Source organism: Pteropus alecto, unplaced genomic scaffold, assembly GCF_000325575.1.
Source record: "Pteropus alecto unplaced genomic scaffold, ASM32557v1 scaffold30, whole genome shotgun sequence".
Taxonomy (NCBI): Eukaryota; Metazoa; Chordata; class Mammalia; order Chiroptera; family Pteropodidae; genus Pteropus; species Pteropus alecto.
In genome coordinates, this window is record NW_006429782.1 from 779,371 (window position 1) to 795,949 (window position 16,579).

The 16,579-nt window shown below is 58.7% G+C and overlaps 4 protein-coding genes and 1 long non-coding RNA gene across 9 annotated transcripts in view; 2 read left to right on the forward strand and 3 right to left on the reverse strand.

Moving 5' to 3' along the window:
• MBD3 (methyl-CpG binding domain protein 3) overlaps positions 1-213 on the reverse strand; it is a 9,406-nt gene extending 9,193 nt beyond the window's left edge. Inside the window, exon 1 of the mRNA XM_006904058.3 lies at positions 66-213. Coding sequence (XP_006904120.3) covers positions 66-193 — 128 coding nt within the window. The 5' untranslated portion in view covers positions 194-213. The remainder of the gene's footprint in view (positions 1-65) is intronic.
• Positions 214-252: 39 nt separating this feature from the next.
• Positions 253-2,099, forward strand: LOC112474521. The gene is made up of 2 exons (XR_003044390.1): positions 253-527; positions 1,082-2,099. It is a non-coding gene; the product is annotated as an uncharacterized LOC112474521 (long non-coding RNA).
• A 3,946-nt stretch (positions 2,100-6,045) lies between these two features.
• Positions 6,046-8,105, reverse strand: LOC102881751 (cytochrome b-c1 complex subunit 10). Of its 3 annotated transcripts, none has more exons than XM_015586114.2 (3): positions 7,953-8,105; positions 6,650-6,794; positions 6,046-6,217 (listed from the first exon to the last, which is right to left on the reverse strand). In XM_015586114.2, the coding sequence occupies exons 1-2, from the start codon at positions 8,000-8,002 to the stop codon at positions 6,674-6,676; spliced, it is 171 nt and encodes a 56-aa protein (XP_015441600.1). In that variant the 5' UTR covers positions 8,003-8,105; the 3' UTR covers positions 6,046-6,217; positions 6,650-6,673. The 3 variants fall into 3 exon arrangements, with proteins under 3 accessions (XP_015441600.1, XP_006904121.1, XP_015441602.1); XM_006904059.3 differs by having other exon boundaries at positions 6,046-6,309; XM_015586116.2 differs by having other exon boundaries at positions 6,046-6,368.
• A 110-nt stretch (positions 8,106-8,215) lies between these two features.
• The window catches only part of LOC107195331, an 11,005-nt gene continuing 2,641 nt past the window's right edge, over positions 8,216-16,579 (forward strand). Inside the window, exons 1-2 of one of the 2 annotated variants that reach the window (XR_001516449.2) lie at positions 8,216-8,683; positions 8,852-12,804. Coding sequence is in view for 1 of the 2 variants with exons in the window: in XM_015585692.2 (XP_015441178.2) it covers positions 8,329-8,683; positions 14,710-15,000 (646 nt within the window). In the remaining variant the exon portion in view is untranslated. Of the gene's footprint in view, positions 8,684-8,851; positions 12,805-14,709; positions 15,001-16,579 lie in introns of those variants that run through there. The other variant, XM_015585692.2, reaches the window with a different exon arrangement.
• Positions 12,827-16,579, reverse strand: part of TCF3 (transcription factor 3) — a 29,383-nt gene continuing 25,630 nt past the window's right edge. For both annotated transcript variants that reach the window (XM_025042372.1, XM_025042368.1), the window contains exons 16-18: positions 16,295-16,579; positions 13,391-13,536; positions 12,827-13,152 (exon numbers count right to left, since the gene is read on the reverse strand). The exon at positions 16,295-16,579 is cut by the window's right edge and continues 126 nt beyond it. In XM_025042372.1, coding sequence (XP_024898140.1) covers positions 13,394-13,536; positions 16,295-16,579 — 428 coding nt within the window. In that variant the 3' untranslated portion in view covers positions 12,827-13,152; positions 13,391-13,393. The remainder of the gene's footprint in view (positions 13,153-13,390; positions 13,537-16,294) is intronic.

The window sequence follows — 16,579 nt, forward strand, 5'->3', positions numbered from 1 at the left end:
GGGGCGCGCGCCTTCGCCGCCGCGCGCCTGCGCCCAGGTCACCGCGAGCGACCTGCGGCACCTGCCTGCTGTCATCTGTCCCCATCTCTCCGCCTGGATCCTGGGATGCTCGTCCAGTGCCGGCCTTCTGTCCCGCCGCCCATCTTGTCTCCCGGCGTCCAGCTTCTTCACTGGCGTCCACATCCGGGGCCATTGTCGGTGACCACGCCCCCGCAAACTCCAAGTCCCACCTAACGCTTTGCTGACGCCTCCGGGAATACGCTCCTCTCTCGCCCCCACCTTCGCCCAGCCACCATCTGTCGCTCCTGGGGGTCCAGGACCTTCTTATGGAACCTCTCGTTCCCCCGAGTCCCCTGCCCCCGTAACCCGTTCCCATCCCCAGCCAGAGGATCCAGGTGGCGCTTCCCCCTCAGTCCCTCCCCTGGCTGCATTACTCCCCGAGGGCAGATACTTAAGATTGTTGCTTGAGTGGACAGAGCTGTGGCTGGCGCCAGGAGCAGGCTGGACCTCCTAACGGCCCACTCTGGGTGAGTGGGGAGGGTGCGGTGGAAGACCACCCAGGAAGCAGAGGGGTGATCTGCACACCTGGTTCTTCCCCGCAGGTGTCTTCCTAGCCCGGGGGCCATGATTTATGCTCGGGTTGGAGGCAGATCCTGGGCGGGAAACCCAGGTGCATGCCAGTGTCTGTCGCTCAGGATTCCTCATGGCCCTTCCCTCCTGGGCTCCCTATGGGGCAGCTGCAGAGTCCCACGCTGCCTCGGGTGAGCAGGGCTGCTCCCACACAGAATGAAGGGCAAAGTGGCCAAGCGGGCACCTTGAAAGGGCAGTCTCAGGGTGACAGAGCTGGCTCGAAGCCTTCGGCTCCTGCCTGCAGAGTTCAGGCTGAACCCCGGCCTCCGTGGAGGGCGACGCTCCTAAGCATTTGGTGGATTTTCCCGCGTGCAGACGATTTCTCACGTAAGGGCTTATGGCTGCAAGGATGTACACATTCATTATAAGTAGTGAAACCACCTGAAGACGTAGAAAATACTAATCCCCCTGTGTTGGGGGTCCCAGAATCACCCCTACATCCTGCTTGCAGTGCTTTGGGGCGTATGCAGATGTGAAATTCCAGAAGCGGAGTTGCTGGGAACCACCATCCTGTCCACAGCTGCTGCCTCGTTGCACAGTGCCACCCGCGCGTGAGGGTTCCAGTCTCGCCACATCCTTGCCAACACTTGTTATTTTCTGGGTTTCGTTTTTGGTTTTGATAATAACCACCGTGATGGGTGCATGGTGTTGGGGCACAAGATTTTGACCTCAGGGACCGCTGTCAAATACACACCCTGTGCGCCCCCACCTTGTCAGGAATCCTACCCTGGGCCCTCACCTGCTCCTCAGAGAACCTGGCCCACGCCGGTGCCCTGGGATCGTCCCTCGAGGGGCTGGTCCAGAGGCCCTATGTGCTGGCACGTGACCTCAGGAGGGAGGGACGGGGCTGTCCACTCGTCCTCTTCGGCGGGGCCCTCCTCACACCTCCTCCCAGGCCGGCTGGCTCATTCCCCAAGCAGACACCCCCCTTTGGCCAATCTCCGCAAGTGGAAAAAGAGAATTTAAACCAGAGGTGTCATATGAGGAACCTTTAGAATAGACTTTCTATGGCAGAGTGCCCCCCCTAGGCACTGGTGACATCAGGCAGGTCACACTGTGGGAGGCCGTCGTGAGCACTGTGGGGTGATGAGCAGCATCCCTGGCCTCACCCACTCGATGGCAGGAGCGCCCCCAGTGTGACACCCACAGATGTCCTCAGGGACTGCCAAGGACCCTGCAAGCTAAAACGAGGCTAAGGAGGCACTTTCCCAGGGCACAAATTTAGAGGGTGCCAAATACCTCAGTCATTAGAAGGAATGGTGTCTAATGTAATATTGTAACAATTCAAAATGAATGCAAAAAACTTGTGAACAAAATGTCAGAATTCTAAGTAAATACAGGATTGAACAGTGCTGTACGAGGCCACTTCGGAGACCAAGACAAAGTGAGAAATGTGCCCTTTATATATGTTTTTACGTTCTTTAAATGGTTAACTTTTACCCCCGATCATTAAAGTGGTTGAAAAAGTATTACGATATCGAAAAAGAATTTTCTTATTGTAAATTCAATAATTTAACTTAAATATACTATTTGTACCAAAACTTGAATTTATTAGAATTTCACTTTTCTGGTTTTCGCAGAGGCAAACTCATATCTATTTTATTTTTTAAATATGTGTCCACTTCTAGATTTCTGAAAATTCAATTTATTGTGTACTGTCGGTTGACAACATGTGAACTTCAGCTGTACGACTCTGTCACATGGCACCTGTGTGGTCCATGGCGTGCCAGCCACCCAAGGCCCGGTTAGGCCCCTTCTGTCTCCTCCTATCTGACCCCTTCACCCTCTCTTGCTCCGCCCACCCTCTTCTCCTCTGGTAACCACCATTCTGTTGTCTGTATTTGTGAATTTGTTTCTTCATTTTGTCTTATGTCCCACATGTGAGTGAAATCGCATGGTTCCTGTCCTTTTCTGTCTGACTTATTTCGCCAGCATGATACACTCAAGACCCAGCCATGGTGTCACAAATGGCAGGATTTCATCTTCTCTCATGGCTAAGTGATATTCCATTGCACACGTGAACTACTTCATCGCGTCATCTATGGAAGGGCACTTTGGTTGTTTCCATGTCCTGGCTGTTGTGAATAATGCTGCAATGAATATCGGGGTGCATGTACCTTTATGAATGTTTTCAAATTGTGGGGTAGATATCCAGAAGAGGGATTACTGGGTCATGAGGTAGTTCTACCTTTAGTTTTTTGAAGACCTTCCATACTGTTTTCCACAATGGCTACAGCAGTTTACACTCCCACCAACAGTGCATGCGGTTTCTTCCCCACGACCTGTGCAACACTTATTTTTGTTGATAGCAGCCATTCTGACAGGTGAGGTGGTGGCTCTTTGTGGTGTCGATTTGCATTTCCCTGATAGCTAGTGAGGTCGAGCACCTTTTCACATAACGGGGCCATCTGTATGTCTTCCTTGGAAAGTGTTCAGGTCTTCTGCTCGTTTTAATAGGACCGTTTGTTTTGTTGCTGTTGAGTTGTACGAGTCATTTATATGTTTTGGATATCAGCCCCTTATCAGAAATATGGTTTGCAAATCTCTCTCCCATTCAACTGGTTGCCATTTTGCTCTGCTGAGTGTTCCTCTGGCGATGCAGCTTCTAGTTTGACGTACTTCCATTTGTTTGTTTTTCATTTCTCTCGCTTTAGGGGTCAAGTTCACAAAAACTCACCTGAGACCAAGGACGATAAGTTCAGTGCCTATGTTTTCTTCTATGTGTTTTATCGTTTCAGGTCTTACATTTAAGTCTTTAATCAGATGGCAGGCTAGTTTCACTCTTGCGTGTGGCTGTCCAGTTTTCCCAGAATCATTTTTTGAAGAGTTTCCTGGTTGTATGTTTTTGGCTCCTTCGTTGAAAATTAGTCGCCCGTGTGAGTGGGTTTCTTTCTGGGCTCTCAGTGCTGCCCCCTTGGTCTCGTGTGTTTTTCTGCCAGTGCCATGCTGTTGTGATCGTGGTGGCTTTGTAGTCCACGGGGAAGTCAGGGAGTGGGGTGGCCTCGGTTGTTGCCAGTGCCTGATGGGTGTTTCTCTTCCTAAGCACCTGACACCTGTTAGGCGCTGGTTTGCGCTATGGTCGCGCTGGTTTCTGCTATGGTCTCGCAGGTTGATAAGCAGACGTCTCTTTTGCTTCCAGCAGGTGGTGCTAGAGCGCGGTTTCTCACCTGCCCTAGGCGCACCTGCAGGATGGATTGGGGGAATGGTGTGGCCCGTCGTGGAAAGCGCCCCATGTTCCCCGAAGTGGTGGGCGTCCCCGCCCCCCATGTCCAGGTCTCAGGGCTCCACCCCCGTGGGGCGACCGGTGCTGCCTCCTTGTAGCCAGTGGCCGCCAGCCGCGCTGTCCCCTGCGTCTCCGCTGCCCCTCCCGGGCGCCCCCTCCCTGGATCGGCCGCGGTGGTGGTGGGGAGGTCGCCAGTCTGCTCTTTGCTTCCTCGCTGGTAGCAGGGGCCCCCTAGTCCGCGGCTGCCACCCCGCCGTGCAGCGCTTCCGCCCTGTCACTGGGTTTAGCCACACTGGGAACTGGCCACCCTGGAGTGTGGCTTCTGCCCCTCCTGCCCCCGGCCTGCCGCCTGACTCCTGCAGCGCCACTTTGGGTTTAGCCACACTGGGAACCGGCCACCCTAGAATGTGGCTTCTGCCCCTCCTGCCCCCGGCCTGCTGCCTGACTCCTGCAGCGCCACTGGGCCAGTGGGGCCGCCCCGCACCAGACCGCGTCTGCAGCCCGTGTCTGTCCTTCCCCATCCCGCCTCCCCTGCTCGTTCTGTGCACCACCTCAGAAGTCCCCTGCTCAGATCTCAGACGTGTTTGTGTGCTGAGCAGGGTCCTTTGAGTGACAGCTGTCGGGCTTGTAACGTTTAGGGGAGAAGCCAAGGGGTCCTCTCTGCCATGATGCTTAGTCAGCCATTATTTTCATTAAAGCCATTACCCATCACAAAAATACATAAAAACATGGGAATCGGGGCACGTTTCCTTATGCTCGGCCCAGCCTCGCTCACCTAACTGCATGAGTTAGAAATTGTTAACTCGTTTATGTCACAATTTGCCACTTTCCTATGTCTGAAAGAACATCACTCCATGGCTGTTATAATGGCAAGTGACAGGAAATGAACTTTCCTGGATAACCAACTAGTTAATAAGTGTCGATACTAGGCAGCTGTTTTACAAACTGAGGACTCTGCGTTTTCTGCACTGGCCCGGCCTCCAGGAGATAAGCCTTAGGTCAAAAAAGGTGCAGAACAGTGCGTAGCAAATGCCAGCACCTGTGTTAAAATCATAGTGCCGTTGGGCACTGAGTACCTGCCCCCTGAAACCTTGTGAAGCCCCCACCCCTAGCGTGGCTGTGTCTGGAGATGGAGCCTGAGGGTGTGCAGCCTTGAGGCCGGTGGGTGGGGCCCTGATCCCGTGGGATCAGTGTCCTTGTGAGGAGACACCAAAATGCCCAGTCCTCTTCCTCCCTGGGCTGCGCAGCAAACCAGGGCTGTGTGACATCGAGGCGGGAGTCCTCGCCAGAAACCAACCCTGCCGGCTCCTTGGTCTCAGACTTCCAGCCTCTAGGCCCTGGGAAAATTCAAAATACGTTCAATACCCAAATTCTGTTGTTTAGGCCACCCGGTCTGGGCTGTTTTGTTACTGGAGCCCGAGCAGACTAATATGACACCTGTTTTCACAAATGTGCTTATATCAGCATGGAACATTTCTAGAATTTTTGAGAACTTGGCAAGAGCTGGAGAGAACTGGGCAGGGGCACCAGGGAGAGAACGGACTGTGTCGCATCCTTGCTGGTTCTGTGCCCCTCGTGTGATGGTTTGACACAGCTCTAAGTTCCGATCCCCCCTTTCCAAACCCAGCCTCGTTCCCGACCCCGAGGGCGTGGGCTGGACGCGGGGATGTGGTCCTCGCGAGTGGAGCGTGTGGCAAGAGAACAGAGTGATGGAGTGAGCCTTCCCAGGTGGGTCATACAGGACAGGTGGCTCCTGCCTGCTCTCTGGGACCACTTGCTGGGCCGGGTAGAGCCAGTGGCTGCTCAAGCACTGCTGTGCGGGTCACAGGGAGGCCTGCCACCAGCAACCACACAAAGACACCATCGAGAAGGGGGTCCTCAGCTCCAGTAGAGCAGCAGCCCCCGCTCCCACCCAGCGGCTTGGCTACAGCCTCCTAACGGACCCGGAGCCAGGACCGCCCACACAATCACTCCCAAATTCTCACCCACGGAAACTGAAAATAATGTTTTTCATGGGGTACTTTCTTAAGATAGCAATAAACAAACTCTGCAGCTATTATCCATCTTAAATAATCAATTTCTGCCAGCTACTGGGAAACTCCTAGATTTGCAAAATTTTGGAGTGGAAGGGACTGCCAGGTCCCCCTAGCCGCCAAGTAACCACGTCGCCAGCATCACCACGTCTGGGCGGGGCAGGTTTCAGAGCGAAGTTTAATGCTGTGTGCGCTCACACATCAAAGTCGTTTTTGGAGATGCCGTACAGAGTCCTGAGCCTCACTGTGAGGCTCCGAGGTCCGAGGAATGGCTTGGGCCATTCCACACGTAGCAGGCACTGATGAGGAAGCAGGTGGCACCGCCAGTCACCTGGAGGGGGGACGAGGCAACATGAGCGGAAGGCCTTGCTCAGATGGGGAGGGAGCAGGGTCAGACGCCGCAGCCGGGGTTCGGGTCCCCATCTGTGGGACAGGTAAAATCACATGCAGTCTGTCATGTGGGGAGCACAGAGACAGGCACGCTGGGGACAAATGGAAGAGTCTGGGAGTGATGACTGCTCAAAGCCGTCCATGCTGTGGACCAGCCTCCACTGTCCCCATCTCTAAACTGGGCATCCCTCTGTCCCACCCAGGGCTGGGCAGATTGAGATGGCAGGCAGGGCGCACGGCCGGCCTCCAGGATCGAGCACCAGGGGCAGTGCCCACTCCAGGGTGAACAGTCCCGGTGAGCCTCCCAGCCCTGGACGCTCACCCCTCTGCTGGTGGGAATCACGGGGTTTCCGCCACAGCCGCTGAAACTCACCAGTGGGGGCCCGTGAGGGGCAGATTAGCTATCATTCTTAAACTTGCCGTTGATGTAGGGCACCCAGTCCAGAATCAGCCGCCAATCGGTGGCCCACACCAGCCCCACGGCGCCCACGGCACCCCACGTGCCCGCCGTGGGAATCCTGCAAGGACACCGGGGGTCAGGCCCTGCTGGGGGCTCATCCTCCCGGCAGGGGACCCTGAAGTGACTCCACTCCCATCTGCTTTCATACAGGCATCTGTTAAGGTTTTGAGGAATTTGCTGCTAAAACCACCAAGCTTGAAACCACCGTAATAACTAATGTTTGCATGCAGGCACCCTGTGCACAATTTATAGCGATTTGTGGGCCCTTTGAAGGCTGAAGCAGGCTTGAGTATCAGGATCTCTGTTCTGTTGAGACCGAGGCACAGAGAAGGCGGGTCACTGCCCTGAGGACAGTCTCATCTCACTTCTTTACTTTTTCTTGTCCACTGACTAGAATGTCAGCTACAAAGGTTCCATTTATCACTGTCTCTGGCACCCAACAGTGCTAGGTGTGAACACACAGTGGGTGCTCAGTAAGTGCTTACTGACTGAAAGCCTGGATGAGGCTGTTGCTGCTCTGACCAAGCCCAGATGAGAATGGACCAGCTGAGCTGCGGGAAGTCCGAGCCCCCAGCGGTAGGGACTGCGTGGGCGCTCGTGGTTCTCACCGTCCAGGGCCCAGATCGCCCCAGCTGTTAATCAACACCACCAGTGTTTACCTTACGATCCCTGCCACAGCCATCCCCCACCCCTCTCCCTGCCCGAGCTCGGGGACGCGACTGCCAAGTGCAGGCCCTGCTTTCTTAGTGTCTCGCGTCGTGAGCACCAGGCAAGCCCTTACCGAGGTCACCCCGATCCTGCTGCCACGTGGGGGGCAGGGACAGGTGCAGCCACTGCATTTAAGCTCCCCGTTCAAGATCATTTCAAAAGCCAAACAAAAGCAAAGCCAGGAACGAACAGGATCAGTTTTCAGGCCCCAAGAGCTGAGTCGAGGGTGCTGGTCGGGGACAGGGTGGGTGCCTTTCTGGTAGGCACTGTCGCGGTCCCCAGGTGCAGGTGGAGAAATTGGGGCTCAGAGAGGCTCGGCCATGGGGCCGGGAGCACGCCACGTATGTGCGCCCGGGACAGAGCGCTTCGCCTCTTTGCGCCTCAGTATCCCCATCTGCGGTCCGACAGGATTTGGGGTCTGGGTCTAGGGGCGGTGCTGCGCGCACTGATGGGGCCACGCGGCGGCGGCGCGGACCGCGGGGAGCGGAGGTCGGGGCTGCGTCCTCACCAGTTCTTGGCCAGTTGGCGGTAGCGCGGGCCCAGGAACCTGGTCAGCATCACGGCGCCGTCCCCAGCTCAGGGTGACCCCAGTTACGCCCGGCCCGGACGCACTGCGCAGGCGCGCAGAGAGGCCCCGCCCCGGGCCGACCAATCTCGCGGTGTCCGGGCCGGCGGCCGCTGCGCGCGCAGACCCGGAAGACCTTAATAGTGACTTCCGGGGAGGGCCGGAGGAAGTAGGCGCGGGCGAGTGGGCGGTGACTGGGGGGGCGGGACTTTGTGCTCACGTGATCAGGGCTCGCCCGCTCGGTCTCCGCCCCTGGCTGTGCCGCCCCGGGCGAGTAAGTGCGGCCCGCGTCGTTTGGCTGGCGTCCTCACTACGTGCGATGACCTCATTTACAGTCGGTGAAACTGAGGCCAGACAGGGGGACGCCTTGTCTAGGGTCGCGCAGAGCGGCAGGCCGAGCTCTGAACCCTCTTCGGGAGGACTCGCGCTGTCCGTCACAGACTCGCTGTCCGTGGAGCCCAGGCCAGAGGGCAGCGCTTCCCGGAGCCTGTTTGCTCCTCGCGGGTTGTCTTGTTATGGGACATTTTCGGCACGTTTCCCGTCGAGAGCGCGGTGCTTCCAACTTCCGGCAGCGGTGGGAGCCGGGTCGGCCCCGAGGACACCCGGGTCCCCGATAGCGGCGCGTCGCCCCCAGACCCGCTCGGGCCCCGGCGTCGGATGCAGCAGGTCTGGAGGTAAGCTCCAGACGCCGTGGGCTTGCCGCCCGGCCCGGCCGCCTGGGATCCGCTCCCAGCGCCCTCGACCCTCGGGGGCCGCAGGTTTCCACCTGCCCCTGGCCTCGGACTGAGGGCGGGAGCCGGCAGGAGTGTGTAGTGATCTGGTTGGTTTCTCGGTCTTTCCAGTGGCCCCTGGAGTTTCTGAGTTTAGTATCAGGACCGGAAAAAGCCTCTGCACTTGATGGAAACATAGAAAGTGGGACGTGGGGCCGTTCTGAAGATCGAGAGGGACGGAGCAAAGCTTCCCGTGAACAGGAGCAGAGATGGCCACGGAGGCATGGGCTGCAGGTCCTGGGTCCCGTGCTCCCGCAGGCCCCGCCTCCACCGCTCCCCCTGCCAGATGCACCTGTGCGCAGGGCTTTCTGCTCCAAGAGGCACGCAACAGAAACGGCATGAGAGAGAAGGACGTTTCCCTGCACGTTGGACAGCTTCAGGCATGGCTGGATCCAGGAACCTAGCAGTGTCATTTCAGACCGCTCCGTCTTTCAGCTTTTTTTTCCTCCGTGTCGCCGGGAAACTGCATTGACATTCACAGGACCCTTACAGGAAGGGGGTACCTCATTCCCAATTATCGCAAGAAATGTCCCAGGGCTGGTTCTTGTTGGCCTGCTGTGGAAACGGCAGTCAGCCCCTCCCACGTGAGCACACAGGCTGAAACTGGGGGAGGAGGGGACCCCAAATGAGAACCACCGGGATTCTGTAACCAGAGATGCTGGACGGCAGGTCTGGCCTCCTGTGTTCCCTGTGGGTTCCTGTTAGCCCCTCAGGGGAAACCGAAGTCCTTGTCCTATATTATTGGTGTGAAATTCACGTAGCACACGACTAACCATTTTACAGTGTACAGTTCAGTGCTACTTGGTGCATTCACGAGGTTGTGCAACCAGCACCTCTATCTACTCCCAGGACACTTTCATCTCTCCTAAAAGGCACCCCGTCCCCCTTAGCAGTCACCCCCACTCCCTCTCCAGCCTCTGACCACTCACTCACTCTCCCTGTGGATGTCCCTGTTCTGGATGTTTCACATTAATGGAATCACACACCGTGTCCAGCTTCTCTCACTGAGTGCCGTGTGTTCGGCGTCTGTCCACGCCGTGGCGAGTGTCAGCGCCTCCCCTGCTTTTCATGGCCGAGGGACACTCCCCGTGTGGACGGACACGCTGTGCTGTGTGTGGCCCTCGTGTCGATGGATTCTTTTAAAATTTCTACAACTTTACTGAGGTATATTTGACATAAGAAACGTACACATTTAAGACACCCATCTTGGTGCTGGACATGGGCGTGCCGGCGTCGCCATCACTGCGTGCTGTGGGACACCTGCCGCCCTCCTGGCCCAGGCAGCCACTCTTCTGCTCTCTGCTATTAGTAGTGTGCAGCTTCCAGAGGCTTCCACAGAAGGAATCACGTCGTACATCCTCGGCGCCTGGCTCTCCCAGGGAGCGTGGCCCTTCTGTCATCCGGCTTGCGCGCCCGTCAGCGGGCTGTTCCCTCTGTTGCCGAGTGGCGTTCCGTGCAGCGCGTGGACCTGTTTACTCGCCTGTTGAAGGACTTTCAGTTATTTCTAGGTTTTTCCATGGGAATGGAGCGGTTCGAGCGAGCGTGCCCAAGCTGTTTGTGACGTGTCTTCATCCCCGCTGGGTGTCGGCCTCGGGGTGGAGCATCGGCTCACAACGGAGTGTGTGTTTTAATTGTCGAAGCTGCCAGACTCTTCCTTTCAACCCAGGTACAACCGACGTCGGACAGCACGCCAGTCGCAGGTGTCGTGCCGCTGTTTTCTGAAGCAGGTGCACCCGTCCGTGTTCCCACCAGCCCCATCTGAGAGTCCTGTCGCATCTGGACGTTTTATCCTTTGAAAGAAGACGCACGCTATTCGTTTCCCATAGGGGTCCACGCTGGCTGGCTTCACACGAAAGAACCTATACCGTCCTGGTTCTGGGCCCACGCGTCTTTGAGACCACAGTGTGGCGGGGCCGTGCTCCCTCTCGAGGCTCCGAGGGTCCCTCCCGCCTCTCCGAGCTTCTGGGCGCTCCAGCGTCCCTGGCCTGTGGCCACATCACCCCAGCCCCTGCCTCCATCACCATGTGGCCTCTTCCTGTGCCTCTCTCTTCTAAGGACACCTGTCATTGCTTCGAGGCCCACCTGGCTGGTGGAAAACGACCACACCTTCCTGAGCTTTGCAGATGTTGTATTTTTTACAAACTGAAGGCCAGACCTGGCACCAGCAAGGTTACGGCTTACTTTGCTGCAGTGGTCTGGGACCACACCTGCGGTGTCCCCATGGAGCGCTGACGGTGGATGTGGCATCTCTTTCAGGGCTGTGGCACGGCGTGGCCTTTGAGGACAGCCACCATGGAGTGGGGGAGTCTCCCCCTCGTAGTCTGGCTTGTGCCTTCCTTCCTTGGTCTGCGGGTGACAAGGCTGCTCTGGCGGGCCCAGCAGGTTCTCTGACCCTGGCCGGGTGGCATCCTGGAAGCCGGGGAGGCTGCTCTGTGTCCACGGCCGGGGCCCGAGTGGACTGCCACCTTCCTACCCGTTTGTTCATGCATAAGCACACAGCCCGAGATCCGGGGACAGCTGAGCACCGTCATAAAATGTCACATTTACTGCTACAGTGCTGTTCAGCACAGGACAGGTCTCAGCTTTGACTTCACAAGGGGGTTGTTTAAAAAATTCCAAGAATCCAGCCAATTATGTGGATATTTGTATAAAATTCCCCTTAAAAAAGTTTTTAGGCCAGTTACCTCGAGGCACTCGGCACAGTCCCCCACTAACTGTGGCCCCCGCTGCTCGTTCCACTCTGGGCTGACCTTTACGTACTCATGTGTGACTTAGACACTAAATCTGAACGTTCTTGGGCCCTATCTGGACCTATAGGCAAGACCAAAAGCAAAGTAAGAGGGAAAGTGAGGCAGGTTCCCCAAGCGACAAGACCCAAGCAGACCAGAGGAGTCACCAGGTGGAGTCTCCTGTCAGCCAGTGACTCCTTGCTCTCCTGAGGTGTCTCAGGGGAGGACCCCAGGGGAGGACCCAGGTGACATCAGGGGTCGGAAGGTAGCCCTGGCCCCAAGCCCAGGTGCCCCGCCTGCTTTGCCTTGGGGTTCTGCCAAGCTCCTTGCCTCAGGGAGCTCCGGCCACAGAGGGTCGGGTGGCCCCAGTGCCCTGGGAGTGAGGATGGGGGCCGTGGGCAGAAGATGCCCGAGATGCTGGGGGTCGGGCAGCTGGCCTGGGAGTCCTTAAGGCCTGTATGGGAGAACATGCTGTAAAGGGAAACCGAGACCCCAGCAGGCATCACCCTGCACCTGCGTGACATGTAGGGTGACCGGCCATCCTTCCCCTGGGAACTGCAGGGGGTTAAAGGACCCAGATGTCTAATCTGGGAGAGCCCCGCATGGCCCGGGACGAGCTGGTGCCCCTCGTGACGTGTGACCAGAGTGGGCCATGAGGCCCACCCTCCTGGCTTTGCAGCGGGGCAGGTGCACAGCCTGGGCTCAGGGCCCCTGGGACTTCTGTCTGCCCGCGCATGCCTTTGGCCCATCGCCCAGGGCGGCTGCTCGGTGCAGCTGGCCTCGAGCTGCAGCCCAGGGGCTTGGGTCCCCAAGTTAAAGAACCCTCGGCACTGGGTTCCAGCTGTGCGGTCCTCGTGCCTGAGGACAGCGGTCCCGACGGAACCCACACCTGGCAGAGGCTGTGGGCCCAGCTGGCCGTGGGAGGGGCGTTAACGTGGGCCCCTTGGCCTCTTCACCGGGAGGGTCAGGTCTCCCTGCAGACACCTCACCCCAGGGAGCCAGGGTGTCCCCTTCCCAGGCAAAGCCCACCCACCACTTTATGCCAAACCAAGAAAACCGCCAAAAAGCAGAGGAACCCCTATCCGTCCTCCCTGCGCCCCACAGCCAAGCCCGGCGGGGGGCCTCGGGTTTACGTGGGGTCTTTTCAGTACAACCTTTAACGACGTGGCTGATCGTGAAATGCAACGCTCAGAGCTAGAAACAGCAGCAGAAATAGCAAGAGACATGAAACTTTTATACAAAAACATTTGTTGCTTACAAAACATATGCAAAAAAAGCTAAAAAAAAAAAAAAAAAGAGGCCGAAGGCTTCATCCTAATTTTCTTCTACATTAAAAAAAATTCTTATAACTAACGTTTTTATTTTCCTTAAAAAAAATATCAAGCATAGGCACAATTTGCTGGTGGCTTCCCAATAAGCCAGTTTGCACAGCGTCTCCAACGAGTGGTGTGTTTTAATTCTCTCACGTTTTATACTTAAGGCATTATTTTCCTTCTCTGGCAAAGTGTATATTTCTTCCTCATTTTCCAGTTTTTGCCAAAAAACAAAACAAAACACGCTCCGTCTGGCCAGGGCTTGGGTGGCAGGGCCGAGATGTACTTTCAGGATCCATCGGGTGTCACAGGGCATGGGGGTGGCTGAGACCTGGGGGTGGGGGCGTGAGGCTGGTGAGGGGACTGCAGGGTCCCCGGGAGGCTCCCGGACCTGGTGTCGCCCCAGAGCTCCGTCACTCAGAGCCTCCTGAGGTGGGTGCCGGATCAACGCTGACCACAAGTGTGTGGGAGGTGTGGGCCGTCTGGTCCAGGCCGAGGACGGCCCAGGCACCCGGGATGCGTGCTCCAAGTTAGACTGAGGTTGGGTCACTTGTCCCGTAGCAGCATACCTGTCACAGGTGTCCGGCAGGGTTGTGGGCCTCACTCAGGCCCGGGTGGGTGGCCGAAAGCACCAACTGGGGGTCTCCGACCACGCCTGACACCTTCTCTTCTTCCCGTCGCTTCAAGCAGGCTGCTTTGGGGTTCAGGTTACGCTCTGGGGGAAGGGGAGAGCACTGTGGGAGAGGGTCCCCAGAGAGAGGGGGCAGGGAGCGTGGCACAGCACCAGAGGCAAGACCCCTGGCGCGGCCACCTCCATCTCTCTACTTGACCCCTTCGCCGAGGCTGTGCAGGGCTTGGGGTCATCAAGAGCAGGCCGAGCGTCCAGGACATTCCGGGGACGTCGGAGACGGAGGTGTGGGCAGCCCTGGCGAGGCGCCACCGGCAGGCGGGAGGGGGGGGCGGCGGGACCCGCGGCCTGGGCGCCTACCTCGCACCTGCTGCTCCAGGCCCAGGATCACCTGCACGGCCTGCTGCAGGATGAGCAGCTTGGTCTGCGCCTTGTCCGACTTCAGGTGCAGCTGGCACATGCGCCCCAGCTCCCGGAAGGCCTCGTTAATGTCCCGCACGCGCACCCGCTCCCGCGCGTTATTGGCCATGCGCCTCTCCCGGTCCCTCAGGTCTTTCTCCTCCAGGGACAGCACCTCCTCCGTACTGCTGGGTCACAGCACCAGGCCTCCGTTAGTCACGGGTGGGCATGACGGGATGGGGGGCAGGGCCGGGGTTGTGCAGAGGGCGCCGCCGTGAGTGTGTGTGCCTGCGTGTGCCACGTCCACGGGACTGCGCGCCTGGGGCAGGCCGAGGCGCTGTGCCTGTCTGACCATGTGTATGGTCACGTCTAAGGGACGTGACTGAAAAAGAACTGTCCCCGAGGACGTTTCACGAGGATGCAGGTGGGCCTCAATTTCCAGCTGTCTCTGCTCCTCCCATGGGCCCTGGGGCCTGCCAGGAAGGAGGGGAGACGATGCGCTCCCCCAGGTCCGAGTGGCTGGGAGGCTGAGCACTCCCAGCCTGAGCAGCCAGGGTGGAGGGGCGCAGGGGGTGTACCCCGCAGGCAAAGGCCTGGGGAGGCATCTCGTACTGGGAGTGGTCTGGGCACCCAGTCCCATGAGGAGCCGAGGGCTCACACCCTCCGAGGCACCCACTGGGTCGGACCGCCCCGAGAGCCCTGCCCACAGGCCTCCATGCCAGCGGGGGGGCAGCAATGACCTATAGGGTGCCATGTGCCCTGTTCAGACATTGCCTGCCTGTTCCGTGGCCAGCCCTGGCTCTAACAGCTATGTGGCCAAGTGGCTTTGGAAAAGTGATCTTGCTCTGTGCCCATTTCTAGGTGCCATCGGGATGCCTGCTCTGCACGGCCACAGCGATCTACAGGGGGGGGCCAGCCCGCGGCACGTGCCCGAGACGCTGTACCCTGCCTGGGCCACCCTGTTCCTGTGCGGCCCACACCCTGCCTGCGGGCCCGGAGCCCAGGACAAGCGCGCAGACCAAACTGCCAGCCAGGCCCGGAGACTGATGCTCCCGGTGCCCTTTCTCCCCTCAAGTCCCCGTGGGGGGCTTCGTGGGACTAAAGGGCCTGAGGTGGCCTCCTGCCGTCCGGTGCTTGGGCAGCAAGTGCGAGGTAAGGAGGGGCTGCCGGTGGAAGCAGGGACAGACAGCCGGGGGCGAGGGGGACAGTGCGAAAGGCAGAGAGCAGGGGGGCGGACGCGGGGGACACGGCGTGACAGCACACTGAGTGCAGATGCAGAAGCCTCAGAGCTGAGAAGACAGCACAGGGCGGGCCGGGACCCCAACTCCAGCACAAGCGACAGAGCTGCAGGAGAGAAAGGTTAGCGGGTGCAGGGGGGGCGGGCGTTCAAGCAGCAGCTGAAGGAACATGGGGCCTTTCTGGTCCCTCTTTCCAGCAGACACGGGCCTTCTGCTCAGAGTGGTGGTGACAGCCCCTGGACCCCGGGGACAGCTGGCCAGGCTCTGGGCTTCCTAAGAAGGAAGGGCCGGGCAGGCAAGGGCCCCTGGGCGGTGGATGTAGGCCTACAGGGCCAGGGCTCCAGAGCACTGTCCTTTTTTACGGAGGGACGTGGGGGCCAGACAGAGGGCCACCGGCTCAGGGAGAAAATGGTCACTATGGGGCGGACAGTCACTGCGGGGGAGATGGTAACCATGGAGAAGACAGTGTCACTATAGGGAGATAGTCACTGTGGGGGGAACAGTCACTACAGGGGAGATGGTGACCATGGGGAGAAGGGTGGCACTACAGAAAGATGATCACTGAGAGAAGAGATGGTCACTGTGGGGGGGACAGTCACTGCAGGGGAGATGGTGACCACAGGAAAGCAGCGTCACTACAGGGAGACGGTCACTGTGAGTGGCACAGTCACTGAGGGTGGCACGGTCACTGAGAGGAGAGCTCGTCACTGCAGGGGAGATGGTGACAGTGTGGAGGCAGTGTCACTACAGGGAGACGGTCACTGTGGGTGGCACGGTCACTGAGAGGGGAGTTGGTCACTACAGGGGAGGGATGGTGACCGTGGGGAGGCAGTGTCACTACAGGGAGACGGCCACTGTGGGTGGCACGGTCACTGAGAGGGGAGTTGGTCACTACAGGGGAGGGATGGTGACCGTGGGGAGGCAGTGTCACTACAGGGAGACGGCCACTGTGGGTGGCACGGTCACTGAGAGGGGAGTTGGTCACTACAGGGGAGGGATGGTGACCGTGGGGAGGCAGTGTCACTACAGGGAGACGGTCACTGTGGGTGGCACGGTCACTAAGAGGGGAGTTGGTCACTGGGGGGGGGATGGTGACCGTGGGGAGGCAGTGTCACTATGAGGACACAGTCGCTGCAGGGGGGGAGCTCTGGGAAGGCGGGGAGAGAGCGCGGCAGCGGCGACGGGCGGGGAGCGGCGCCCCCACTGACCTCGCACCTGCTGCTCCAGGTTCAGGATGACCGACACGGCCTGGTGCAGGATGAGCAGTTTGGTCTGGGGCTTCTCACTGTTGAGGTGCAGCTGGCACATGCGCCCCAGCTCCTTAAAAGCCTCATTGATGTCTCGGACCCGCAGCCGCTCCCGCGCGTTATTGGCCACCCGGCGCTCCTTCTCCCGCTCGGCCTTCTGCTCTGGGGGGAGAAGGTCGTCCTGGTCCTCGTCCGGGCTACGGGGCCGGGCCAGAGGGAGACAGTGAGGCGGGGGCGGGCGCCGGC

Coding starts and splice junctions, on each gene's coding strand:
- LOC102881751 (XM_015586114.2), bottom strand. CDS start 8,002: ATGCTGACCAGGTTCCTGGGCCCGCGCTACCGCCAACTGGCCAAGAAC. Junction 6,795..7,952: donor CGCCAACTGGCCAAGAACTG/GTGAGGACGCAG, acceptor GTGTCCTTGCAG/GATTCCCACGGCGGGCACGT.